Source organism: Copadichromis virginalis, linkage group LG23 (genome assembly GCF_057382275.1).
Source record: "Copadichromis virginalis isolate Kocher_CV1m ecotype Utaka linkage group LG23, C_Virginalis_male_GT1.1, whole genome shotgun sequence".
Lineage (NCBI taxonomy): Eukaryota > Metazoa > Chordata > Actinopteri > Cichliformes > Cichlidae > Copadichromis > Copadichromis virginalis.
This window is the reverse complement of record NC_140639.1, coordinates 12,283,998-12,311,798: the sequence shown is the minus strand read 5'-3', so window position 1 is coordinate 12,311,798 and position 27,801 is coordinate 12,283,998. Positions and strand designations below refer to the sequence as shown.

The following is a 27,801-nucleotide window of genomic DNA, read 5'->3' as shown; positions in this document are numbered from 1 at the left end:
ACAAAACTGTCGAAAGAAAGTTTTTAATTATGCTCTCGTGTGAACAAAACAAGTCCAAGCCCATCAGCTGAAACATTTACAAGCTCCTGCAGTGACTGGGGTGGCTGTTTGTTTGTCAGATTTCAAACTGTGTCTATATCAAGACTTCAAACAAGAAAGAAAAAGCTCCCCCCGCCACAGAAGTCCAGCCCAGGGAATACTAATTTACATCTAATCCGATTCTTCTCTTGGAATTGCCATCGCAGTATCCAGTACACAGATTGATCATGTGACAATAGACAAAACTTCAAAACACAACTTTTTGACTTAAGTGATCAAGGATGTCCCAAGAGTCTCCATCAACACCATCAAAGAGCTGGAAGAGTGAAAGGTTGGGGTTTAAAATTGTCACTAGTGACGACACATACTGAAAGTCACTGCAGCAAAGGGCTTGGACGCCACAATGCAGAAAGTCTTTACACCTGAAAATAAACTGTCCACGCCGACACCATGCAGCACATACCGAAACAGGTTTCTGTGCATCAAAGGCAGACAAGCAGAGTCAGAAGCAGCACCTCTTGAACCCTGCCACGCTTTAGCAATACAGGACAGACAGAAAACTCAGGACCTGGACCCGTGACCTTCACTAACACAGCAGATTGGACAATCCAGTTGAATATTTCAGGGGAAAAAAAAGAGGAATAAAAACTAAACAAGATCTATGTAACATTTATTTATTTTAACTAGATACACTGAAAGAAAAATCTCTTTATACCATTTAAACTTCTTCCTGAAAACTGAAAAAAGCATTAGGAGAAGGGAGGGTGGGGGAATGAACAAGTACCTCTTTAATCTCCATGATAAATGAAATGATATGGTTCACAAAATAAAAACTGTCTTAAATGAAAAAAATAAAATAAAATACAAGTTCAGGCACTGATAAGGCATCACTCTCCCATCATGACATCTTAAGTCTTGAGAATGAAAAGGCCACACTATTGATTTGTATAGGTCTTTTTCTTCATCTCTTTTTGTAGAAATTAAACACACAAAATGCTCCACCTCCCATTTGTGATTACATGTTGGTAAAAAGAAGCCATTCACAACATGACATGACATGGGAATAACATCACAATAACACTGTTTTTGTTCTCCATATTGCCCTTAACCTTACACCCAAACACGGGCATCTGCCTCCAAAATAAACGAGCAGGAAGTTGAACAGCGAGCTGCACGCCAAGCGCTGCTCGATTGAGGACAGACATCAGAAACAAAGAAGAGTGAAGTGAAAACTATTACATGGTACTGACAAAACCCAGGAACACAACTTTGAAAATGAAGGCGATCCACATTTGTATGGTAGCTACATTCAAAAACCAGTTGCATAATTACTGTTAGAGACAAAAATCCCCTCCCCCATTTTTCTCCAGCGCCCCCTGCTGGGGTCAGAATGCCTCAGCAGGTCCGTGGCACCGATTCTGCCCACGCGCTCCCAAATGGACAGAAAGAATTCTCTTGGGTAGCTGATGAGACGCTTCACAACTAAAACTGGAATAAAAGGACACACCAAACGCTTTTAACATTTTCCATTTGTCATCCCGTCAACCCTTTTCCACCGCCATCCCAGTTCAATTTTGAATTAAATGTCAAATATCCCCTTATACAGCTCATCTACAATACACTCTAAACTTCAAACTAATATTGCCATTTATGTAAAAAATCTACAATGTATAGACTAACAAAAAATATATATTTTTATATATATTTAATTTTGAAAAATGAAACAGAATAATGTATGAAGTGAATTTACACATCACACTTCTCTCGGTAAGAAACGTGAAAACACACTTACTCAGGAGAAAGGTGAAGGGCTGCAGTTCAGTGGGAATGCTCATTTAGGAAACAAAGCTTCGGTTACACAGAAGCTCGTCTGCTTTAACGCCCGTGGACTGATGAGATCCCTCCGTTGTAGAAACCCAGATTTTCTTTTTAAATTTTTTTTTTTGTAATTTTTGTTTTTCTCCTTTTGCTGAACTTCAATTAAGGGGAAATATTCGAGCCGTTAAGTCTGTTGGCACCATCAAAACCACTTCAAAGATACAGCACTAAAGGGCGCTGTTCACTCAGCGAGTAATTCAAATGGCTTTCATACAGACTTTCACAGGGACTGAAACGTGAAACAGGTCAACACTCAAAGTCCAGCCTAAAACTACATGACTGTGCTTTCGTCTGTGGATGCTTTAGTACATAAAGCGGTACAAAAACCTGGATCGATAACAAGCAACTACTGGAGTAACACTTGAATTTGTGGTCAACAAACAGGAAGAACAGTTTTGTTTTGTTGACAGATTCTCCCACTTGGATAGATTATCGTCTTCAAGGGAGAAGTCTTCAATTCCAAGTCTCCAGATGCCTCGTGTGATGTGACCGGGCTCCGGCCAGAGACTGTCTCTAAGTCAGAGTTCCGTCTTTCATGCTTCAAGCTGCGTTTCAACTGTCAAAACTGTGACCTTTGCCTTGTGACCTTTTCCCCAACCTCCACACACACACACACACACACACACACACACACGCGCACACACACGCACGCACGCACGCACGAAGAAAATAATTTTGACAGTTCAACTTCAACTATGGGCTTGGTTACATAACATATGTAAGACTGTACCATCACGCTGGGAATGACATACATTAAAAATAATTGCTCATACACATAAGCAATCCCTCACAATAAATGTTCCTCACATGTAAAGCAATTTGCTTAAATGTCAAATAGAAAACATGTAACAATTAGGCACAAATCCTTGATTCAAATCATTTGTTTAGGTCTCTCTCTCTCTTCTCCCCCCCACTCCCACCAGAGCACCTCTCGGCAGTGTGTGAAGCCCCAATGTGTGGCAGGACAAAAAAATAAAAATAGTACTCCTGTGTTCCATCATCATCATCCTCATCATCATCATGTGGAAACCAGGAAAAAAAGAAAAGAAAAAAAGTTTACATGTAATTTAAAAAAAAAAAAAAAGAAAAGAAAAAAAAAAAGGCAGTTCTTCACATTTGAGCTTGTAGTCATGGTTGGGAGTGCGACAAACAGGCTGTGTCAGTTTTGGCAGTATGCATGTGTGTACGAGTGTGCATCTTGAAATTTGAACGGACAATACACAGACATGTCCACATACACACGCTCTCACACACACACACACACACACACACACACACACACACACACATACACTCTTGAGAATAACGGGTGGAAGAAATCTGTTAAGGCCACATCCTCTGACAGCCAGAAAAACACCACCAGATCTGGAAAAAGGAAGGAGCACAATGACATAATGCAACGACATTCCTGCAAAACACACAAATGATAGAATATGACTGCGGGTATTGTATACTTGCAAGTAGGTTAAATTCTAACACGAGTCTTTTGGGCCTACCTGGTGTTACATGTGGCCAACTGGATTGTGGCCATCTCCACCCATGCTAGGATGGCCTCCTGAGAGCTGCATGGGTGCTTCACCCACCACCCCAGACACCTTCTCTTCCTCGCGGCGTTTTAAACACGCTGCCTTTGGGTTTAGGTTACGCTCTGAGAAAGATGAACACAGAAATGAGCCTTCTTAGTCCTCGACAGAGGTCCACAAAGCTGGGATTTTCATCCATAAGAGTACATGCAAACTGACCTCTGACTTGTTGTTCTAAATTGAGGATGACATTAACAGCTTGGTGAAGGATGAGAAGTTTGGTCTGAGGTTTGTCGTGGCTGAGGTGCAGCTGGCACATCCTCCCAAGCTCCTTAAATGCCTCGTTGATGTCCCGTACCCTAAGGCGCTCACGGGCATTGTTAGCCACTCGTCGTTCCCTCTCGCGCTCCATCTTCACCTCGGGGGGAAGGTCCTCATCGTCTTCCTGACTGGTTTCAAGCAAAAATGAAAGGATGAAACTACAAAACAAAAGTGCTCATTCTACCAGTTCACAGTTTTAACCCTCTCAGGCTCAAATTAAACTTTCTGTTGCTAATGCACATCCAAGTCCTGCAGTGGTACTTCTGAGTAAAAAAAACTCATAAAATATGTATGTGGGGTAATCGGGTTGTTAGTTTTTAACTGTTGCAAATCGGCAACGCCTGCCTCCAGAGGGTTAAGCAGACTTGTGCTGGGAAAACATTACTGAAGAAAAGTGCTGGGGGCAACATGTGTCTTGTAATGCAACACTTGAGTTGCATTATAAGCCAGCAGTTTATATGTGAATGAGGAAGAACACTATTTACATTGTGGAATTATTTGCATCACTTTGAATTTGTGGAGGGAAAAAAAGGGGCAAAAAAACAAACAAATGCAAAATGCAAACTGTGTACAGACTAACGGCCTCTGGACAACATAACCAACAGGCGCAAAGAATCACAAGGCCTTTTTTCTTTTTGATCCTGCAAATGCACCTTAGTAAAGGGCTCTAACCTCATAATACAAAAGTTCATTTTAAAAGAAACAATTCCCAACACTGCTGAAGAAGCAGTTCATATGATCATTTAATTAAAATGCTTATCCCACACAAGTTCAATTAGAAAAACATTATCTGCTGTGTGTGAAGTGTTAGCAGATTTAAAATCTATGTCTTGTAAGAAGCTAAGCATGGTAAGCAGCTTTAGCCTTCACCTTTACAACCCCGAACTTCTTAGGATTTTGTGCAGCGTTGTTCATTACTGTGATGCTGGACTTGGGATAAATGTCTATTGTTTCATCCTTGCATTTGTTTGTAGTCTAAAAAGCATTTTGGGTTCAAATTTCAAAACTTCCAGGTGGTAACTGTGCAGAAATGGTGACTAATGAGTAGCAAAGTTCAGAATGAGAAATACTGTGACGACTCTGTCGAGCAGAGATCGTTTAGACATCAGCCCCAGCGGCATTTGTTTGCTCAGTGGTGCCTGGCAAGAGCCCACAAAGCATTAGAAATTGATTCTCTATTGGAGAAACTTACTCATCATCTTTCTGGTCTGAAAGGCCAGAGAGCATCTGGAGGGTCAACGCCTCCTTTCTGAAAATGTGACATGAAGGGCGAGGGGGGAGTTTGACATCGTTAAAAACCTAACAGAGCCTAGGCAATCACTGGGAAACACAGGAAAGAAGAAATGCCTGAGATGAATTAAACTTGTATAAAAGTGACAGCTGACTCCCTTTATATTCTTTTAGTGACAAAACGATCCTCACCTTTGTTTGACAAAGTAATAGTTTAATTCTGTAAAAATCAGGCTCAAAGTTTTTAAAGTTTGAGGTGAAAAGACTAAACGTGCAAGGACCTTACCTTGTTCGACTGCGTGCCGCTTTGGTGTCTTTCTTTTCCTCCTCTGACTTGTCTGCAACAGATGAATTTTCATCGTCCTCCTTGTCTTCTCTTTTGATATCTGAGCTGCTGGAGGAGTGTGAGGAACGAGCCAAACCACCCGGGAGACCTACGGACAAACACAGTGCGCGAAGCTTTAATATTTTCAGTTTCAGGAGTGCATACAGCACCGGGGAAGCTGATGAAGTCCAAAAGAAATCTGTGTACATGTAAAATAGACATTTTTATAATTAATAATCATTAATCAAACTTACTGGTAAAGCCTTCTGGCTGGCTTACTGCTGGTGTGGGTCCAGATGCGTGATGACCGTGCAGGAGAGTGCTGCTGGGAGGAAGACCTGTGGGCTCCTCATGTTTCCCACCCTGCTGGTAAAGGTGGAGAACGGTCACGATAGACTCACGAGGACAGATCGAGCAAAGCTGATACACAGACTACAAAGCCCCCCCCCCAACCGAAATCCAGGAAAAAAAAACAAAAAAAAAAAAACCCAAAACTGACATGACATATATTGAAAATAACTGAATACTTTTTGACATTAATAATAAAAAACAAACTTATTTGCTAATATTTTTTGGAACTGGTTTGACATAACTCGGAGACAAAGTATATAAAATGAACTCTTGCTGTACACCGTTTGGCCAGCAGATGGCACAAAGCATCACCACTGTGATGGTTTTTTGTTTCTGGTGGAGATAAAACCCAGACTAATTTTTCTGACTGATTTTTCCCCCCCATTTAATCCAAATCCTTTCTTGGAAAATAGAAAATATTTATCTGTTCAAAAGGACAATTTGTTGTGCATCATAAAATTAAACACACAACAAACTTTCCCCTAATTGTAAATCATTTCCCACGTCTCAGTTTTCTAACATGTTTTAAAAACCGGAGCATGTTCGTTTAAACCTCGACACTGACAAGCCTCTTCAGGAGCGTACCCAATTTGAATCTCTATGAATGAAAACGTAGACCGCGCCAATGCTTAGACGAGGACTTTTGTCTGCTTTGTGTTTAAAAGCAGCATCACGAGCCCACACCTCTCTTAAAAACAAAAGAAAACATGTTGAACAGAGCAGGTGACTCACCATTGCGGGATGTCTGTTGCTGAGGGCAAGACTTGCATTGGGGAAAGCCGGAGAGAGGCCTCCGAGGCCCCCGTTGTGTACTGAAGACAGCAGGCTGTGCATGTCAGAGTGGGCGCCCTCTAAGCCGGGGCCCTGGCCCACAGCGTGGCTACGGAGCACGTGGATGGCCTCTTCCAAGCGATCCTCCATTTTACTCTGCTGTATAAATACATGAAAGATGTGCTAAGCTGTCAAGATGAAGGTGGGACATCAACTATTAAAACAAGTAACGGCATACAAAGGCTAGAAGAACACACCCATACCGGCAACGTTAGGTTTTTAATTACGATTGATGAAGCAGAGAAATATTTTGGCATACCAGTGCATGTGGTGGCCCTTCATAGTTGGGTGTGGTTGGTCTTTGCCACTGAGACTGAGGTCCTGCAGGGAGAAATATTGGGTGTCGGTTAAGTAGCATTTCTCAACTTTTCACCAGGTGGCACTGCAGACACGTTTTTCTGCTGAATAACATTAAAAACGCACAAGAAAACATTCACTCAAGTTCAACACACTCATTCTTCGATGACAAAAATGCAATCGGGTCAGACTGAACAAGTGAAATGAACTGTACTCATTAAGGTACTGTCCAGTTCACGCTGATTCATTAACCAAATCTGTGGTTGCACGGCAGAGATAAAACCACCTTAACTCAGTTTACCAACCTTTTGATTTGCTAAATCTACACAGCCTTGAGGTTCATCAGCACAATGCGGAACTGATACAAATTTTCCACATATTTCAAAAAAGGATAAACTTAAACATCTGTCATTTTAATTAGATTATCTTTTATTGTGAGTTTTTTGAAGTACTAACACCGTATGAGAGAATGTACCTGCGATGGCCTGAGGAGATCCAGGAGTAGATGGAGCTGAGGAGAAATTATTACTGTTGTGGTCCGATGGGTAAATCTGAAAGTATGAGCAGATAAAAACTTCAAATTCAATCTCCTGGGTTCAAAAGGTAAAAATACTCATAGGTAAACATGTCCATACATCTTTTAATGTCTAAACCTTCTTCTAAAAAATAAAAGTAAACAAAAATAAATAACATTAAATATCTAATGGTTAGATATTTCTTATTGTCATGACCTTGGAAATGCTTAAGGACCCAGGTTATTGTAAGCAGAACAGCAAAACAACTGATTCAAGAAGGGTTTATAAAAATTTAACTATGCCACTTGAAGCCAAAAAACAGCTGTTTTGGTTTTTCACTCCCCCTTCAGGATATTTTTTTTTTTTAAAACAATCAATCTGTTTAGGATAAAACTCTTTATATCCAAAATAATCCTACACCAGCTAACTAACATTTTTGCCATTTTCAGACACTCCCCGAGCTGAATTTCCACTCATGTCTCCAACAGAATTTACCATCACTGCTGATTTTCACTTCGTTAGAGGATATAAAACTCTCGGGAAAATTATTTAAAGTGTTTTATTGCCCAGCACTAATTTAAAGCAACAAACAGAGAGAAAAGAACTCACTGAGGCAAGAGCCTTTCCAATTTCATCTCCTGAACTGCCAGCTGTGGTGCCTCGGTTGGCTGCAGAGATAAAATAAATGCGAGTCAGATGACTTGTTAATCTGAAAAAACAACTCAGTCTGACCACGTAGCCGTCAAACCAGTGACGGAGAAGTTTGCGACGCGCTCTTTTCAAAGGTTCTTTACCCATTATGCCTTCTCCGTTGATGGTGGGCGTGTGGTTGTAGGTGGTCGGGGCCGAGTGGAAGCCGTTGACCTCGCTGCTGTGCAGAGGATAGTTCTGTGGGGACAGAGGCAGGGGTGATGTTTCTGGGATACAGGTAGCGTCATAAAGCACAAAAGCCGTTCACAGAAAAAAAATAACCCAATCTGCATCGTGTACTTGGCGCCTTGAGAATGGATGTTCAACATGCCGTACCCAAACAATTAACAGCACGTTTAAAATAAACCACGATGACTTATACTGTTGTTACATGTTGTTATGTGGATGTTACCACAACATCAACCATCAGCATGGGATTGAGGCCATTTCTACTCACCATCCTGTCCTGTGGATTGATTGCAGAAAAGGAGCCTGGTTGTCCAATGTGAGGGGAATTACCCAGCATGGCAGAGTAGCCAGAAGATGACCAGGGGTCATCTAAGAAAAAAAATGTTTGGAATTAATATGAAAACAGTTCAAAGAAGATTACAGGGCAATAGTAATATTTTATGAAAGGTTACCTTGCAAGTAAAAAGAGGTAGGGTAGACTCCAGGCTTAGCACCAGGATATCCCCCATTTTCTCTGGTATACTCGTCACCAGATGTGGAAGCATACACCTAAACAAAGAGACGTGACAAACAGTTGGACTACGGTTATACAACACTACAATACACACCAGCGTTCATGTGTGTTAGCGGTTTACTATGAATCCTGAGCCATCACGAAAGATGAAGTACTGTGGCATTGATCCATCTCGTCTTTGCTATGGATAACCATTTAATTACACTAGCGCCAAGTGACCACAAGATGGCAAGAGGGAGTCTGCCAACGGTGGAGGAGGAAGGCCGGCTCCTCGCCCGTGGAGGAGAACACAGTGGCCATGGCATGCTGGGCACAGCGACGGCTTAGATCCCAGTGCACAGTGAGCACTTCCTCTCTAGCTCCTAGGACCCCAGTGACATCGCACTGCCTGGCCTGCAGCCCCTCCCTATAACACACTCGGTATCAGCTCGCACACATACCATGCATTCAGTGAGCCAACACACCCATCCATGCACAATCCAAAAGCTATGTCCTCAAACTCGCACTAGAGCGTCAGAGGATTGAAAATGACAAAGAACAGCTCTGGTTAATATTGTAGACATTTTAAATACTTGCACCTTAAAGAATTCAACTGCACATTGTTCCTAAATATTGCAAACGACCACTGATGCTAGGCCTCCGAACACAGCAACAGAAGACGGACATGAGACGCCTTCAGTTTCCAGACTATCAGCCACCACTGAGTCCTCCTTTTCCTCTCCTCCTCTGTACTACATGCAGACAGAGGGAGAGAGAAAGAGAATGGAGGCTATGCTGCAAAGAATGCTAATCCAGAGAAGGGATTTTTTCTGTAATTTGATTTAACAGGGAGAAGTGGAAAGGGAATGGAGAGATGCACTTCTAATTACAGAGCCATCTGCCTGTTCCTGGACCACATCCAACTCCACAGGCAGCTGGGCTGAGGAGAGGGAGAGAAGAGAGGGAGAGAGATGGGGGCTGGGATCCAGTCAGCAAGACAGAGAGAGAGGGAGAGAGAAAGAGGGAGAGATTGCAGTGGGTAGGGGGTGGTTAAGGGGCAAGGGGGAGGACTGAGGGGGGAAAAAATGAAGGCCCTGATGATTTATGAAATGGGTAGAGAGATAAGGGGTGTTGAGGGGGACAGGAGAAGGTAATCTAAATGACTTAAACAAAGCTTGATATGGCCAGGGGAGTGTGAAGGAAACAGGGGATTTAAAATGATCACGGTTAATTCAGGGGAAAACATGATGGAGATGGCTTCATTTAACAATAGGCTTTGAGTTGTTCTTTCACGGGGAACAATGTCGAGTGAATCCTGCCGCTCTAGATGGGAACACAGGACTACACAATGACTAGTGCTGCTGGATAATTGTATTCTCAGGAAGAAAGGGATTGCTAGGGTAAAATCCTCAACTAATAGGGGTTTAATGTAATTCAGGTTATGACCGTGTAAAGGTCTCTACACCAGGAGGAGAGAGAGAAAAAAAAAAGCAAAAACAAAAAACACACACACAGAGATATATATATAAAAAAAAAGCGGCTTGTGGCAAGGGGTGGGGAGTAGATGAAGATTAACATCAAACTAACCTCAGAGCGCTTTATTCAACCACAGGGGTTTGTGGTTAGTATACTGGACAACTAGGGGGCAGAAGAGAGGCTCCTCCATGTTTTTTGTTTGTTGCACATGAAAAGAGGCGTACGATTTGCACGGTTAGAGGATCTTGTGCGCAGGTAACGCTGGGAAACTGAAGTCAGCTAGCTCGAGGGCAATTGAGATATGGCGTTTACAAAGCAAAACGATTTCTGAAACTCAAGTGGATAAAGAAAAGTAGAATATGCTGATGAGGTGGTTTAAAAACAAACAAATAAATAAAACAGCGGCAAGAGAGGAGTGTGGGAAGAAGGAAAGACCACAGGATCATCACCAGCTATCATTAATCTGGGCTCAGACACGGGGCTAAGAGGCCTCACAAGCACTGCGCCTCACAACTGGGTCACTCACAGGGGGAGGCCCACCCAGGCCATCATGTGGTGAGGCGTAGGCAGAGGGCTGGGTGAGGTGGGGGAGGGGGGTTCACACACAGAAGTCTCATCATTCGCACTAAAACCACGCAGCCATCGTTCACGCTGCGGGGACTGACTGAGGTTCAGACAGTGAGAGAGTGGGAAGAGAGAGAGAGAGGGCCTCGACCAGACAGAGCGTTGACACTCCATCTCTGTGATGTAGTCACTTTGGCGAAGCCTGTCTGCACGTAGAGGTTTCGGCAGCCACTTCAACGCGACAACACCCACAGGTGGGAGATGGCAGCAGAAGCAAATTTCATAAACAAACAAGAAATCAAAAAAAATCTGGCTAAGCACAGAGTTCGCCGAGTTCAACTTTGATCTGTTCCCATAGTTACACTCAGAGTCAATCTGATAAACACCAATCTAATCAATGCACAGACTGTAAGTCAACTTAAGAGTCAAAACGCAGCTCTGTTCAAGTCTCCCTGAATTTCCTGTCAGACTACACTTCAAGACGTCTTGTATGGACCCTGTCAGACATGCAAGCCTTTGAATGTGCCTTCTTTATGCGTGTAACGCTATCAGCCTTGGTCTGAGTGAACGCCTGAATAAAAATCTACGCAACATACAATAAGATTATTTTAAAAACAAACAAAATAGGGCAAAGATGGCTAAAAATGTTTGAGAAATTGATTTTAATCTTTTCTTCTGCTTGTGTTCATAGCATAGGATATGTTCATCTTCGAAGTCAGAAGACGCTTGTGCAGTGGCAACATTTTATATTGATGATCCACCAGCAGCTTAGACATCAAGACAGAGTCAACAGCAACACAGGCAAGCCACACACGACCAGGTTTCTAAGTTTAAATAACCTGCAATCACTGCACAAGACACATAATGAAAAAGATTCCTAGTCTGAGTAACAGCAGCACATGCTGAGAAAATTCTTTGTCAGCATTCACTGACTGTATATTCAAACATGTAACAATGACTAGTATCTCCAGCTATGGTTGGCTGCCATCATCCTCACATCAGCTGCATCAGCAGCTGCCAACTCTTATAATGTGACAGTACAGTCTGGGCCCTGCGAGACACTTCTTTACCTTCGAGCAACAATTTCTCAGTTTTAAATATGTTCAAACAAGAAATGTAAACACAACTTCATCCTTTTTGTTTTGTTTTCCCAGGCTCAAACGTTACAAGTAGCCCAGCATTGAGGAACTAAAACATAGACACTGTCATGTAAAGAATTCAAACTTTGGACAGAATTATTATAATTACATAATTAGCTATACATCTACCTGTTTGCACACTATAAAGGTGCAAAAAAAAAAAAAAAAAAAAGACAAATTCACAATATTTTACGGATATTTGTTTGACTTTGAGCTCGATAAAACCAATGAAACCTTGAACTACATCAGAAAACAAGACTTGAGACCCAAACCTTGTGCAATTTGTGCGTCAGCAAACCGCGAACCACGTGTTCTATCAAAGTGTATCATTCAATCTAGGCTACAGAAAAAGGTATGTAGACATCAACAAAGCACCTAAAAGCCTGCAAAATTACTTGACTACATGACAATCAACCCAGAAAACCACTTGAAACCACTTGACTATACAGACAACCACAGTGATGATGTTTACTGGGGCCTGAGTTGCCTAACTGTCAGCTCGCTAAGAGTCTGACTGAGCAGAGGGTCTTTACCCCTGTCTGTCACAGAACTGTTCAAGCAGAGCGAGGACAGCAGTGTGTGTGTGCAGAGAGAGAGAGAGAGAGAGACGGCGAGAGAAGGGACTGGCTGCGAGCGGTGTAGACGAGCAGAAATAAGCTCTTACCGAGGACGGCAGGCCAGGGGGTTTCCGAATCTTCTTTGGCTGGGTTTCTACATACAGGCAGCAGAGACATACAGAAAATGTTTAAGAGGCAGGAACACAAATACGGACTAAGTGAGGGTACATGTCATGTTAGCATGTTTGTATTTTTAAAGCTAGACCAGAAAATAAAAATAATTAAAAAAACAAAAAAAAAAAAAACAAGATGCAGCAAGTGCTTGCCGCTCTGTACGCGCATCAGTTTGAATGAAATGCCAAAGTGCATTCGTGTGCATACACTGTAGCTTTGTATTTAGATTTATGTTCAACAGAACGACAAAGAGAAAACCGTTTTGGTCCCAATGATCTGACGACACATTTTAAACGTCACTTTGGGCTACGGGTCATTGTAACGGACAGTTTTCACCATTTTTGGAGCTACCGAACATAACGCAGTTAAATGGTCAATAAATAATCAGCAAATGAATTAATCCTGAACGACACACATACAAAAAATAAGTACTTAGTAGCCACACTGCATGCCCCATGACGTACCTATGGCTCCTTCAGGCGGCCTTCTCCTGGGGTTGTTAGGATATGAAGGATAAAACTGAGAGCCAGACTTCAGACCAGAGGGTGACATGGCATCTGGGCTGGGCATCGCAATGTCGCTAGGAAGAAAACCAGGCTAGGGGAGGACAGAGAGATAAGATTTACTAATAAGACACACAGAAGCGTGGGAAAGCATGGTTTCTTTTCTAAGAAACCAAGACCGTTGTCAATTCAAAGTGCCCGACATGAAAAGAGAACTGAAAATACGGGGCGTCTTACACACAGGCAAACTACATGAAATTAGGTCACACATGTATCCTCGCAGTTAAACATACCTGGTTTCCAAACGAAGAATACGGTGGTCTCTCATTTTTACCTGTGAGGTGAACATGATGGACATTTAAACATTAATTCAAGTGAAACCCTGAGCTGTATACGCAGATTAAGACGCAATGGACTGTGCTAATACAAATGAAAAGTAGGTTTTTCTAAAGTACAAAAAGTCCAGAGATGCCCTCCCTTTTTTTCCCCTCAGTACGCTCAGCTGCATAAAGCCGCCCGCCAGACAAAACCCTAGGGAAGGTTTCTGCTTCAATACCCCAACATCCCCAACACTCAACGAATGAGCACACACACACACGCACTCACACACAGATATAAACATATGCATATACATACACATTCTGCCATCCAGAAGACAGCTCTATGGTCATAAATATATGCACGACCGTCCAATCGGTCTCCATCAGTTTCTTAAAGCTGGCGTTTGACAAGGCAACATTCATCTGGTACCAAGGATGACGTTTTTATATTTTGTAAACTGATACGACTCAAGTGCTAAAACTTAAACAGATAAAAGTCACATGTATCAAAGTTTACTTAAAGGAAGCAGAACATACCAGCAATCCCTGAACTGATGAATGGAGAGGACAAGGCTTCGTGCTCACTGTAGTGGGATCCTTCTCCATAACCCTGTGGGAACAATGGCACACATAAGACGACTAACCATAAAAGGCCAAGGATGGCAGACACTAACCTCAGGCATATAGACTAACACGCTTACATGGCCAGCTACATCTTTTTAGCACCCCTGCGTGGCTTAGCGCTTACCCTCCCTCTGCTTTTCTGTCTAACAGGATCCATGCCAAACAAATCTGCATCAGCTCGAGGGAATCAAACCAACTTTCTTAATTATCAACTTGTGGTAATCAAAGCTTGCTGCATCCATTTCACCCCCCTGTTCCTTGTATTTACACAGAGTTGTGCCAAGACAGTTATGGTAGATGTGAAGCTTGCAATTACCGGTGGGCTTCGACAGAGGTTTGGGCTACCAGAGAGCTTGCCAATGCAGGATCCTGGGCCAAAGTTATTAGGTAGAACGTAAAACTACAGCTTCAAATTGCATATGGCACACAGATGAGAAAAGTACTAAGCTGTAGTTGTGGTTGGGGGATAGGACGTTTGTGTTTTCATCTATGGCGCAGCGGTTAACTGAATGTGAGTGAGTGACAGTGTCGTGGCATCTGGTGTTAAAGCTTTGCAAACTTAAAGTCATGAGCGACTGAAGAGGCCGAGTGTATGCATTTGGAGCTTACCCGTCCTTGGCTGAACGAGGGGCTGTTCTGTTCCGCGGAGCCCCAAGACCCAGAGCCGCTACGCTCGTCTATTGCTGCAGAGACACACAATGAAAGGTAGGGAGGAACGGCATTAGTCCAAACAAACTAGATACTAGAAGAAGTGAGCAGTCCAAGGGAAGAACCTTAAACCACTTTAATGTGCATTATTACAGACATGAACGGTTTTGACTATGACTATAAGTGGCCACAATCGGCATTTCATAAGGAAGCCAAAGAATTCACACTGATCAAAGCAAATTCTCTGTTATGTTAAACGTTTTCCAAAGATACACGTAGGATACATGCTGTTTTTTATGCTCACTAAATAACAGGACGTTTACCATTAGCATTCTAATGTAATCCAATTGTTGAGAGAGTAACATGTCATCTAAACCACATTTAAATTCCACCCAGTCAATTTGACAAACAATGTGTGGTGCCAAAAATTGAAATGCTATTTTTTAGGTAAAGAAAAAGCCGATGCGGAGCACAAAGAAAACACAGCCAAAAGACTGGTGGAGCAGAAAACTCCAAAATACCCCCATCATCCCCTTCTCCCTGTCTTATGCACTAATGCTATCCAGGCTCTCTGGAGACACAAGGCTTAATTGCATGCTGATTTGCATAATTGTGCATATTAATGCGGTTTCCTTATGAATATTCATATTTCGTCTTTGATTTTTTTTTTTTGCCTAATTAAAAAAATGTGTGTGAGAAAGCAAAAGAGAGCGAGTGAGTGGAAGGAGAAAGCAAGGGGACGAGGGGGGGGGGAGAGACAAGAGTGAGAGGGGTCTGGGTGAGATCAGCAGCCCGGCTGACGAGCGAGAATGAGTGATGAGACTAACAGAGCGGTGCAAGCACCTACACACGCTGCGACAGCCGTGATCTATGGAGCTGATGCCAGTGGCATGGAGAATCAGGCGAGCCGCTAGGAGAGGGCATCCGAAAAGATCGGCTGTGCCGAAAGGCCATGGCACTACTAAAGCGCAGCTCCACCGTCAACCATGTCCGATGGCACAGGACGTCAGCAATGAGCTCACCGCTAAATAAAGATGACAGACTTTGAATGGAGACACTTAAGCCAAAGCTCCATGCCAGCAGAAGTAGTACCAAATTAGTGAGACAAAAATCTAGTCTAGATGAGAGGACTCAACAATGTCTGCTTTTAGCCTTGCAAATTTTCATTCAAACAACTTCTCTTTTCCACTTCAAGACACTCTAGCGTCATCCAAAACTGCTGTTAGACCATGAGTATTTTCACAAATACAGAAAAGTAACTGGTGACACACATTTACGCATCGCCGCTGTCGACAATAACCTGCACTCTGCACAGAGTTGAGAGAGTAACTTCATCTTCGCAGCTATTTTCAATACCCCACTCATCCGCCTGTGAAGCCTCCATTTGGACAACGGGGGTGCAGAGGATGAAGCGAAAGCACGGCTGTGCAGGAGAAGTCTGACAACGTTGTTTCACACTTAGTGGAGTAATTAACTCGGAGGCAATTAAACAAAGGTGGAGAGCTGCCGAGGTGACACTGACGCCTAGGAGAGCCCAGCAACGCCAGAAGAGAGATCTTCCTATTGTTGTTAATCTCCTGTCACGTTTCATGTCAAACAAAATTTCAGTGGTACTAAATTAGAATTAGAATAAACCGTGTATTACATTATAGGTGCTATTGTGCTGCTCCACATGCTGCCATAAATATTTTTACATCCAGCACAAAAACAAACAGTGAACATAGTAGCTATCAACTGTTATCAGCTGTTGCTGTAATTGATCATCATGACATCACGTAGTCATGATAATGCTACTGGGTAGCAGTGCTCACACATTTCCTTACGTTCTTTGACAGCACGCCGTTTGTTTGTGCTGCATTTTATCATTTTGCCAGAAGAATACTTTTCAGTGTTTCTATAGTGGTATTTGTAATCACTAATAATGACAAAAAGTCCCACTGAAGTACATCAGTAATATATTATTTAATTATTCACCTTTTTAAAAACAAATAAAATTTCTAATTGAAAGAAAATGACGATGAAAACAGTTCTGACTAAACCCTTACATTGGCGTCTCCTCTCAGCGTTTACACTGACAAGGCCTTCCAACGTTACACAAGGACAGCAACAGAGTACTTAAGAAATGAAGCTCATGCCAATTAATGCATCTAATCTCTAATCAAACTTCAACCATTTTCAGTCTAGAAAGGCAATGTGACCATTACTACTTTACTTTTGAAAAAATAAGCCATCAAAATTATTTAAACTTGCACTTACTTACTTCAATTTCTTTCAGTAAGCAAATAATACTACCACTAAACACACAATTAGTCTGGATTATCATTAATAAGTCGAAGGTTTAGCATGAAAACGACAGGTTCTCTGGATTTCTATCACGTCCATCTAGATTTTGGCATGACCAGTGCAAATGTACTCAACATAGCAAGGCAAATACTGACTCACAAGCAGAGCCCAGAAAAATATTTATTCACTGAGCCACAAACTTTCTAAGAGCTGCGAGCTCTGAAAACATTTAATTTAGCTGAAGGAGGAAGCCACTCGCCTTTGAGATTTCCCCTTTCTGAGGGCTTCGATTTTCCTGCTGCGACAAAGTAAAGTACAGAAAACTACAGTACGCGACAGTCCTGCAGCTGTGTGCAGGCGGACAAGTTGAGGTGCAAAAGGTAAATGCAAAGCTAGCCAGTTAGCCGCCTAGAGAGGCTACATGTGACAATTGTTTGTTGTGATCTGAGGAAAGCGAGCTTGTCACGTCCCCTGTATTTGTGTTTGTGTGTGTGTGTGAAGGGGGTTGGAGACGTTGCCAGCAGCTGCAGAGGTGACAGAGGGGACGCCTGCCTGAAGGCTTGTGGGCTTGGCCAGCTCCCACCACACAGTCACACTCTGCCTCCCCTACTTCTTAAACATCCCACACTTCTTGCCAATCCTCTCCTCTTTCCTCTAACATCCACTCTACTCTCCTCGACACACCCACACCCAGCCACCCACACAGGCCACTGAGGAAGGGAGGACGCCTAATGCAATTAGCACCCCTCTGAGCACTTTTGTGCTGATGAATAGAGGTGGTCTGGTGGGCCACTGGGCTACTTGCGGCCGTTCCCGCGCTGCTGGATCCCTGAATAGACAAGCCGCCGAGGTGACGTCATAGATAGGCGTTGTGGTTTAATGGACATCATTTAGAAAATAAGTCTGTTTCCTGGCCCACAGCCATGCAGTACTGTTTCCCTTACAGTGGCTAAGCTTCAAAAACAAAACAAAAAGAGACAACTAAACGCCACATGTACCCATTCCACCTACAAATAACGCACATTCATTTAATGCTGTAGTTTTAATAACATGTTTCCTCGTATAGTCGCGTTGTAGTCGGTGCACTGTGCGTGTTATAACACGACACAGATCTACGAGAACCTCTTAGGCTGGAATTTGCACATTAGCTTTTTGGCTTTCTAGTGCCATTAGAGGGTACCTGCCGATCTCCAAAATGTTAAAGGTGGCAGCTTTAAGTATCACATTAAAATGGGTTTCAATGACCGAGGGTCACACTTTGGGACGTGGGGAGGGGTGAGGAATTAACTCCTCACTGCTTAGTAATTGCCTGCTGTAATAGAAACAAACAGAATCCTGCCTTCCACAGGCTGATCCCTCTATTCAACAAGCTCTCTCTCCCACTCTGGCCACTCTCTGCATGCTGGGCCAGTTTAAGAGGCTGCAAGCTGGGGGTGAGGGACATTGTCTCAGATTCAAGCCATTTCCTGCAGATCAGTGGGGGTAAGAGCCCTGTGCTGTGTTGGGGGAGGAGTGTTTTACACTTCAGGGTGGGGGAGTCGTTTCAAGTCCATAAGCCCCCTTCTTTGCCTTTGTTCCTCAGTGGCCAAGTTCTCACTCTGGGGAACACTGGGGAGTGTGACTCGATTTCACACACCAGGTTGGCAGGGTGACAGAGGAATGAAAGTAACATGACTTACTAATAACCTTCAGGAAGAGAAAAAAGCTTACTCAAAGCCTTCAGGTGCTTGAGTGGTTTAATTGCGGATAGTTTCACCTTTAAAACTGAAACAAATACGAAAATGGATAAACAGACATAGAACAGGCTGCAGGGTTTCAGTGAGCATCTTTTTTTTTTTCCTGGGACTGCTTCCATTACATTACTCAGTGTAATACGTGTAAACAGATATAACCACAAACACTTTGCTATACATTTTTCTTTGGCAGAAGGCTGATCCAATGAAAACTATTCAGTCTGTGGATTAGAGAGGGGGGGGGGGGGGGGGGGGGGACGTCAGTTCTGAAAATATAGCTACAGTCTCAAATGAAATTCTGTAGAGCAGCATGCACCACAAATAAAATTTACCTATACGAAGGAAGTGGAAAAGATCTCAAAACATCGGTAAATAAAACTGAAACTGTCTGCACGATAAATACCACAAAGGTTAGGTTAGAAATTTTCGTCACCTCAGAGGGTTGACCTTTAATGTGTGTGCTCCATTATGTCATCTGTAAATTACAAAGAAAAACTCTTTTTCCCGTTACTCCAGTTTTACATTTATAATACCGTTAAAGAGCACCGATTTAACAGCAAATTTGCTTAATGTTGCCGTGTCAAATCCCACATTCAGCCACCGTAATGTCAATTAAAAAAAACGAGTGGTAAGATTAAGAACGGTGCACGAATCAAAACTAATACAGTTTAAGAAAAATGCAGTGAGATCAAGCCGAAAAGCTTACCTGATCCACCAAACTGAGAGCTGGCGAGTGTCATCGTTCTGTTTTTCCCATTGGCTACTGGAGGCGCGAACATCTACAAGACAAAAGCAGTGAGATACCATAAGTAACAAGGAAAATGATGGCACACTTCACACATCCTATTTTCACTAATGGCTAACATCACATCACACACACAAACACATCGTTCAGTTGTGAGTACCCCTCCCCACCCCCTCCACCTTACAGGCATTTCAGATTTGGATGAGTCTAAAGTGAGATATAAAGGGGATTTTAAAAAACAAAACAAAAAACTCGATTTAACCATCTATAACTTTCAGCATCAACAGAAAAACCTAAAAATCTATCAAGTTATAAATATTGATTTTAAACATAAGTGAAGTTTTATTCTATGGCAAACAACGCATAAAACAGTCTAATTAAGTTAGACCCCAAACAATACAAAATACTGCCCTTTGAAATGAAACTATAATGACGTAACTGACGTGTGTTAATAATGTCAGCAAGCCACTCTAGGTTTTACCACAGGACCATCTTTCAGTGACACGGCCAAAGTCTGCTGTACAAACCAAACATGCCTGTAACTAGGACAGAATAACACAATCTTCCATTGCCGCACGTGATTTTTTTTTCCTTTTTAAATGTATGACATAGCCAAAGATTCTGATTAAAAGACCATCTTTTCTTCCATTACGTTTAACTGCCTAATACACATTTAGTTTTCTTTATGACACGGCCAATCTCACTTGCTTTCCTATGAGCAGACAACAAATAAACAAAGAGGAGGAAATTCGTTTGTGTAACGTTCAACAGTTTCTCACCCAATTATCAATGTCATATTTAAACAAAACATCTGCTGATACAAATTGGCAGCTGATCAATCTGGGCTTTCCTAACAAACCCAAGTGACTAACAATGAAACCTGCAACAAAGCCCTGCTCAGAACATAGGCTAAGTTTCTTTGAACTCTAGCACAAACAAAGCAGCTAACTGCAACAAACAGCATTATAATGGTGCTTTACTAATAACATATGCACACAAAATACATTTCTGTTGTTCTCTGCCGTAGCAAAACAACATCAATTCAACTTTGGGGGAAAAAAAGAAAAAAGAAAAAAATCTCATAGGACATTACGTCTGCTAACGACAGCTCACTGAGAGTCGGAGTTTGGAATTACCGATTATTCTTTGCATATAATAATTATCCAGGGCTTGCAACTTAGCCTCGCCAGCTATTTGGGTTATTGAGGAGAAAAGAAAAATCTAACACAGCTCCACCGGGGCTCCATGATGTTTATGTCAGCTGAAAAAAAGCTTCACAATAAACTGAAACGCGGGTAAATAAAGCTCAACAGAATTCCTCTATCCACTTTGTAGATAATGTCTGGAGCATAGCTCTCACAGCATCTTTGTGAAAATGTCATCTTAAAGACTAAAAATGTGACAATAAGAAAGGTGGAAGCTGTCTGCTCAGCCACGGTCTTCTATCACAATATTTCCCCCTAAGAACCTCCTCACAACACAAACAGCAGTGAGATTATTTGTACCGTTTCCTGTAGCTGCTCCTGACTCAATATTTACATTTTAAAGTGGATTCTGTTTGACGGCAGGACGATCAACTTCCTCGTAACCTATATCTCATCACCTCAGTAATTGGGTAGCCTAAAGTGTGACTTTATTCTCACCCATCACCTGGAGTACAGCATGACTTTTACCTGCACTACTCTGATGCCAAGAATGAAATATCTTGATCTGACAGAGAGGCCGTTATACAGAGATTTTAACATTTCTATTTGTAACGTTAAGCTTTTTTTCCCCCCCCCTTGGTCTTTATCCCACATCCCTCTGACCTCCGCCTATGCCCAGACCTGTATCGCACTTTCCTCCTCCCATAGCCACCCACCTACCACTGCCACCCAGAGCCCGCTCTCTTACCGCGCTGAAATCCAGGAGGTCGCTGAGTTCCTTGTCAGTTTCCACTGCAGCCATTCTTTGCTGCTGTTCGTTCATACCCTTCAGTTTCTAATAAACCCTACGAGAGAAATTTGCAGATACAGGATTTTAATGGCGCTAGCAAACACAAAAAGAAGTTACATGTTCCTCTTAAACAGAGATGATGGCAAAGGATGAGTTAAACTATCCTACTTTGTCTAGCTCACACCCCCTTCGCTTACGCTTTTTTATTGGCGGGTTTTTTCTGTCTCATTAGACACCAGTGCAGGGGTGCAGTATGTCAGCAATTTGGCTAAAAGTAATTTTCTCATGACCTTTTTTTTTTTTTTTAATTCAAAAAGTTCCCCAAATATGAAAATTATATGCAGGTCTTATTTAAATGTTGCATATTTGGGAAATAACTCAATGAAACATGGGCTAGCTACAGCAAAAAGGACAACACAAACCTACTGACCACTACACACCATAGGCAGGTCTACTTAAAAATGCAAATTTCCCCTCAGACATTGCCTTCCCATCCAGGCAGTGGAGGAGACACCGCCATGAAGTGATGAATACTCTGCCTTCAGTCAAATCACTTCTAAGTAATGACTTTAAAAAAAAAAAAAAAAGTCTTTCATTTTACGCAACCCTGGCAAATAACACAGCCATATGTCGATCATTGCTACATAAAAGAATTTACAATTACAGACATAATTGGGACTATTGTTAGCCCAAGGAAATAGGGGTGAAAAGCAGAGCTAATGACTGTATGCAAACACGTCATTACCAAATTACCATATGTCAACTCAGAAAGGACCTTGTCAAATGACACAGTGAGCATGAAGACTGGATTTACCCAGTGTTTTGCATTCCAACGCAAGCCTGAGGGCCGCTCTCTGATGCCGAGCGGTGTTTCTCTACGCCTCACAGGGAAACTGGGGGTAAGGGAACCAACTGGAAGAACAGAAGCACTCGGACACCAACAGGTGGTGTACTTTTACAGCCTCTTTTCCAATTCAGCACTAGCATAAACAGATGTTATAAATAATAACAAAAAAACCCAAACAAAACAAACAAAACAAAAACAAGAAAGATGCACATCCTGGAGAAATGCAAGTGTGTGATGTAAACACGGGGCAAATTTGGAGTTTTCTTAAGAAATAAAAAGTCTAACTAAATCCTTTGTCTGCATACACGAGAAAAGTTATTTCAAAGGTAGCCAAACACTGCTGTCCCAGTACAGAGAAGGCAGAACAAGTGAGACTAATTTAACCTTGGGACGAGGAAAGGAAGTGAGCATACACAAAACACTGCCCCAAGTGTAAATAGGCTAGAAATATGGCTGTCATTGCCATCCCAAACTTTTAGAATAAGACGCCCTACAAAAGGAAAATCTGCCATGCACACACACACACACACACACACACACACACACACACACACACACACACACACACACACACACACACACACACACACACACACACACACACACACACACACACACACACACACACACACACGCTGCTAAAAAAAATGACTTTAGCACAGAGTTAAATGGAGCAGAGCACATGGAGGGGCTTAATGTTAACAAAATGGCATCTTCAGCTAGTGCTGGATCAATATTTGAAGAAAGCACATTGGGGGTCTTTGTCACCCACACAAGGCAGAGAAGGCAGGTCACTCTCCACAAAAGGACACTGCACTTCCAGTTATCACAAAACACTGAGCCAAACCGAAAACAAATCACCATTTAAACTTTATAATAAACCCTAACGAGTTGGGTTTAGATAGCTTCCCGAGTTTTTGGCTTTCAAACACAATGATAGGCCAAATTAGGTCCCTGTTACTTAGCCAAGAAACAAGCATTTGAGGTTGTGTCCAATCCAGCCTGCTGTTAAAAAACAAAAAAACAAAAATAAAGGGGGGAAGGCTATAACATGTTTATAACAATGCTATTACTACAAGAACACAATGAGCATGTTCTACTGTTGATTCAAACACTGCATGAAAGTAACGGATGTTGGGGCCTCACGCCATAAACACGTTAATAGGAATAGTTTTACAACAATGCCAGAGAACATGTGCACCACAGGATGCAGGCTGCACATTATTTGATCAGATCCGCTAGGCCATATCCAGGGACCAACCTCCCCCCCCCCTCTCTTTTTTTCCTTTCTTTCTTTTTTTTTTTTTTTTTTTACTGTCAGCTAAACCCACTCACGGCTTATTCTGATCCGCGGTGACATCGTCCACAAGACCAACAAACTACACGTCTAATCAGTGTGTAAAACAAGTACCACGGCCCTGACCGCCCAGAACAGGAGCGAGGCTCCAAACTTCATGCAACAGATACTAAAGCTCTTTCTTTCGCATGTTATTAGGGTCCAATCGTGCATTATGAGGGAGCAGAGTGGAAGAGACGGTGGGGGTGGGAGCATGAGGAATTTCCTGCCAAATGTGCAATAAAATAAGTCTAGCTGGTGGCCAGACACTTCCATAAAGGAATGTTTAAAGGGCTACCAAAGGGATTTTATGGAAAGTTTTTCCCGGCCTGTTTGGAAAACACACGTCGGTACGCATCACAAAGTTCAGCCAAAATGCTGGACAACGTAAAGATTTTATATTTTCCCTCGGTGGCTCGGAGCTAAAGCGGCTAAGGCACACGGTGGAAAAAAACAAAAAAAAAAAACAAACCGAGGCTCGTCGGGCAGCTCGAACATTTAACGTTAACGGGCTCTTTTTGCAGAACAAAGGAGTAATTTCCTTCTCTCTGTGGTCGATGCGGAGACCATCACACACTTGGCTCGCCACCTCAAACCAGACAAAAACTTACATCCCCCCGCTTTAACCACACATTCCCGAAAACTTTTCGACAATTTGCAGGCGTCAAAATACGCGTCAATGAAAGCCGTCGAATTCGTGCAACTTCCCCCGAAACACGAAGTGTACAGAGTGTGTTTTTTTTACCTCTCCTCCCCGTGTGTCTGGTATCCAAGAGTAAAAAGAAAAGCGGAGACTCGCAAGGAGAAAAACATAAAACTTCAAGAGTATTTCGACCTCAGTGCATGAAACGCATTGGAGCACAGTAGATGTCTTCCTTTTGTCCCGGGAAGCCTGTTTTTTCCACACAACGCCCACGTGTTTGCCTCTCTGTAACAAGTCTGTGTGCAAACAAATCTATTATAGTAACTAATCTCACGTCTTCCTTTTTTGTTGTTACAACTGAGATGATTTCATTCTTCTCGTAGACATCTTCACCACCTCCGTCCACATTGTCAGACGCAACAACGTATCCCTCCGCACAAACGTGACGGCCTCAACGCCAGCGGTGTCCGATTTCAAACGCCTTTCGGAGATGGGCTGTTTTTCAGAGGGGGAAAATACACACTCAACGTTTTCCGGTACTCGAAACACGGGAAACCTGTACCCGCGACGCTTGGTTTGGGCTCCGGTATCTGTAAGCCTCAAAATACGGGAGCGCTACGAGCACTAGCGTACCCAGCGGAAGGCTATCGTAAGAAAGTTACCTGCGATTACACAGCAGCAGCTCGACGAGATGGCACGATAAATGCGAAAGAGCTCAGCCAATGGGAGCGCGTGTGTTCATGATTGACAGCAAGGGAATCGAGTGCGCGGCCGGAAAGGCCGTTAGGGGCCGCCTTCTTCTTGACGCTCACTTTCCCTGTATGCTCAGGGAGGCTGGCTGAGGGGGCTCCGTGCCCGCTGACATCATTTTATTTATGCGGTTGGTGTGCACGCTTTTCCATTTATTTAAAAATCAACATTTCTAAACGGCGGCTTTACATTATATCGATTATTTCTGTAATTGTGTACTACTACTGCTACTTTAAGATTTCGCAATAGTTATACAATACTGTATATAAAACTAGCTTAATTTCTCTAGCTAGTTGTTACACTGACATATGCATGTTATCTTTTACATATAGGGTACATGTGTATAGATTATTTATGTGGTGGTTGCTTACCTTCATTTGTATTAACCCAGCACATGTAAGCAGTATTTAATGTGGACATTTCCAGACAATGTCCACTTTCTCTAGAGTGTTTAAATATTAAAACATCAGCTCAGTTGCACTCATGGCATTAATAAATCTGATGCTTATATAATGTGTGGTGTACTTTCAAGACCCTTTCTAATAGCTGGGGGGTTTTCTAACCAAAAGTCTAAAACACCAAAACAATACTATATTCAAAAACTTAAATTAAAAACTTACACACATGTTATCAAAATAAATCTTCTGTCTCCACACACTCAGCCAAGTGTTTCTGCAGGCTACTAGTTTTTAGATCCGGTCCGCTTCTTGTGAATGAGCTGACAACCATAAGATCAACATGGCCCTAGTAACTGCCTGCTCCAGAGCAGAGCGGAGAGGAGGGAGAGCAGAGTATAGGATCACAGAGAAGTGGGGGTGAGAGGGAGAAATACTTCAGGAAAAAAAAACAGTTCAAACAAGGAGGGCACACGGAATGATCAACTGAAATTAAACAGTGACGCTAAAATGTCGCTTTTATAAGGTAACCACACCAAAATGTAGACGTAGACGCTAGATCAGCAAAATTGTCATGTTCATAATGAAATGCAATAAGTTTAGATAATGCCGTTACCGACTCTAATGCCACTGCCTTTATTCAATATGCACGCAACCTGCCAGTGTGATTGTGCTCAGATGAAAACACACAATAACCTCTCTTTTCAAAGGTGTATGTAGGTGTTAGACAGCTGTTGTTTTTAACCTGAGGGCATACCATGTCAAAGAAGAGGGAAGTTAAGAGGGCTGTCCTTTGTCTTCTGCCTATAAACTAGTTATTATTTTATATACATTTGGGACCGATAAAAGAGTGAAATCCACAGAAGCATCTCTTTGCTATCAGAGTTATCACTATCAGCTACTACAAGAAGGCTATCATTTGAGTTACTGTGTGGGCAGGATGCCCATTCTTTGGGTGTGAGCTATAACAACAAAAAGACATTGAAAATACAAATTCAGCATAGTGTTATTATCCACCCTGAGGCCCCAAACTGTCTGTTTACACAGAGGTTACCAGCAGGGAGTGGGAATTCGCTGTCAATAGGACATATAGGTAAATAATCCATCGGGTGGGTGTCCCCTGGGTATAAGAAAAGCCTTGCACAGAACATTAATTAGTCTCGTGGACCATCTTAGGAATGTAATGGGGTTACAGCTCGGAAGAAGCGCACATATGGGCCATAAATACCTTCACAAACATACCGTGCACCCATTCACATTCGTTGGCACATACAGGTACTCACACACATACAGACAGCAAAATATAAAGGCAGCTTTAGCATCACAGAATAATCGCGCAGCTATCAGCGAAAGGGCACGCCGAGTTATTTGTCTAACACCAATTTCGAATCCCTTCATTGAGGAACGTATTAATCAAAAGATTAGACACGAGCAGATGGAAACATCTGTTTGGGGAAATGAATTTCTAGTGGAGTCAGAGAAAAATCTCTCGTATTCTTGCTTTTTCCAGGAGACGTTAGGCCTTGAGTAAGAATAGTGCTGTTGTCAGTATTAGCAATGAGGCTTGTAAGCCCTCCAAGTAGTTTGTAGTAACAGCTGGGTCTGACATGGAGAGCGTGTACAAGGGCAGCCAGGCTGAAGAGAAGGAGGGGAGGGGGGTGGTAAAAAAGACTTTAAAAAAACATATATATGCTGAGGATCTTCATCTTAATGAACACACAGAGCGTCCAGTGGAAATGTGTTGTATAACGGGCAGCTGATGACTGGAAACGCTCTTTCAAGAATTGTCTTCTCATGGACCAAATTAACATCATAGAGCTAAGGACAAAAAAAGCTTACTTAATATGTTTTTCCTGATACTGAGAAATCTAATTTTATATTCAGCTGTAACAGAATAATTAGTCCAGGTTGGAATATGCGAATGTTATACCACTCACGCAGACATAAAAGAACACATAGTGACTTCTTAAAGCCCACTTTTCACGCTGAAACGATGTTTGGTTATCCACACTAACTGTGGGTAATCTACCACATGGTAACCTAAAAGCCCACGGCGTCATTATACAGGAAGGACTAAACAAAAACAAAAATATGTTATCTATAATCTGAAAATACATTCACAGGACAATGGACGGTTAACGGCACAATGGGATGGATGCTGTCACACATGCCCTCTTTGATTCCTTCGAGCCATTCCCAGCTTCATATCTGTAATTAACGACAGATGCACGTGGAAAATTAGCATATGTTTGCCACATTGGTGCTAATCGGTCATATATTTGTGCATATTAATGAAACACTCTATCTGTGTACATGTATTTTGAATTGCGTAAATTCACACAGGAAATTACGGCGTACAATAATGTGCACTTAATCCTCTTGGACTGAATCAACAATGCTTTGCAGAACGCTAACTTACAGGGCCGTCCTGCATATGTCACCTCTGA

General features: G+C 42.4%; 1 protein-coding gene across 6 annotated transcripts; it reads right to left on the bottom strand.

The window, feature by feature from the left end:
• Positions 1-9: 9 nt before the first annotated feature.
• On the bottom strand, positions 10-24,977 carry tcf3b (transcription factor 3b). Of its 6 annotated transcripts, none has more exons than XM_085449838.1 (21): positions 24,872-24,977; positions 21,342-21,438; positions 19,410-19,482; positions 14,649-14,722; positions 13,953-14,025; positions 13,389-13,429; positions 13,057-13,189; positions 12,526-12,572; positions 8,642-8,738; positions 8,458-8,558; positions 8,105-8,198; positions 7,920-7,978; positions 7,271-7,346; positions 6,758-6,819; positions 6,400-6,597; positions 5,571-5,682; positions 5,278-5,425; positions 4,954-5,010; positions 3,660-3,889; positions 3,414-3,565; positions 10-3,282 (listed from the first exon to the last, which is right to left on the bottom strand). In XM_085449838.1, the coding sequence occupies exons 2-20, from the start codon at positions 21,414-21,416 to the stop codon at positions 3,420-3,422; spliced, it is 1,896 nt and encodes a 631-aa protein (XP_085305964.1). In that variant the 5' UTR covers positions 21,417-21,438; positions 24,872-24,977; the 3' UTR covers positions 10-3,282; positions 3,414-3,419. The 6 variants fall into 6 exon arrangements, with proteins under 6 accessions (XP_085305964.1, XP_085305962.1, XP_085305965.1 ...); XM_085449836.1 differs by lacking the exon at positions 24,872-24,977 and adding an exon at positions 24,312-24,865; XM_085449839.1 differs by lacking the exon at positions 24,872-24,977 and adding an exon at positions 24,312-24,865 and having other exon boundaries at positions 5,571-5,679.
• Positions 24,978-27,801: the final 2,824 nt, after the last annotated feature.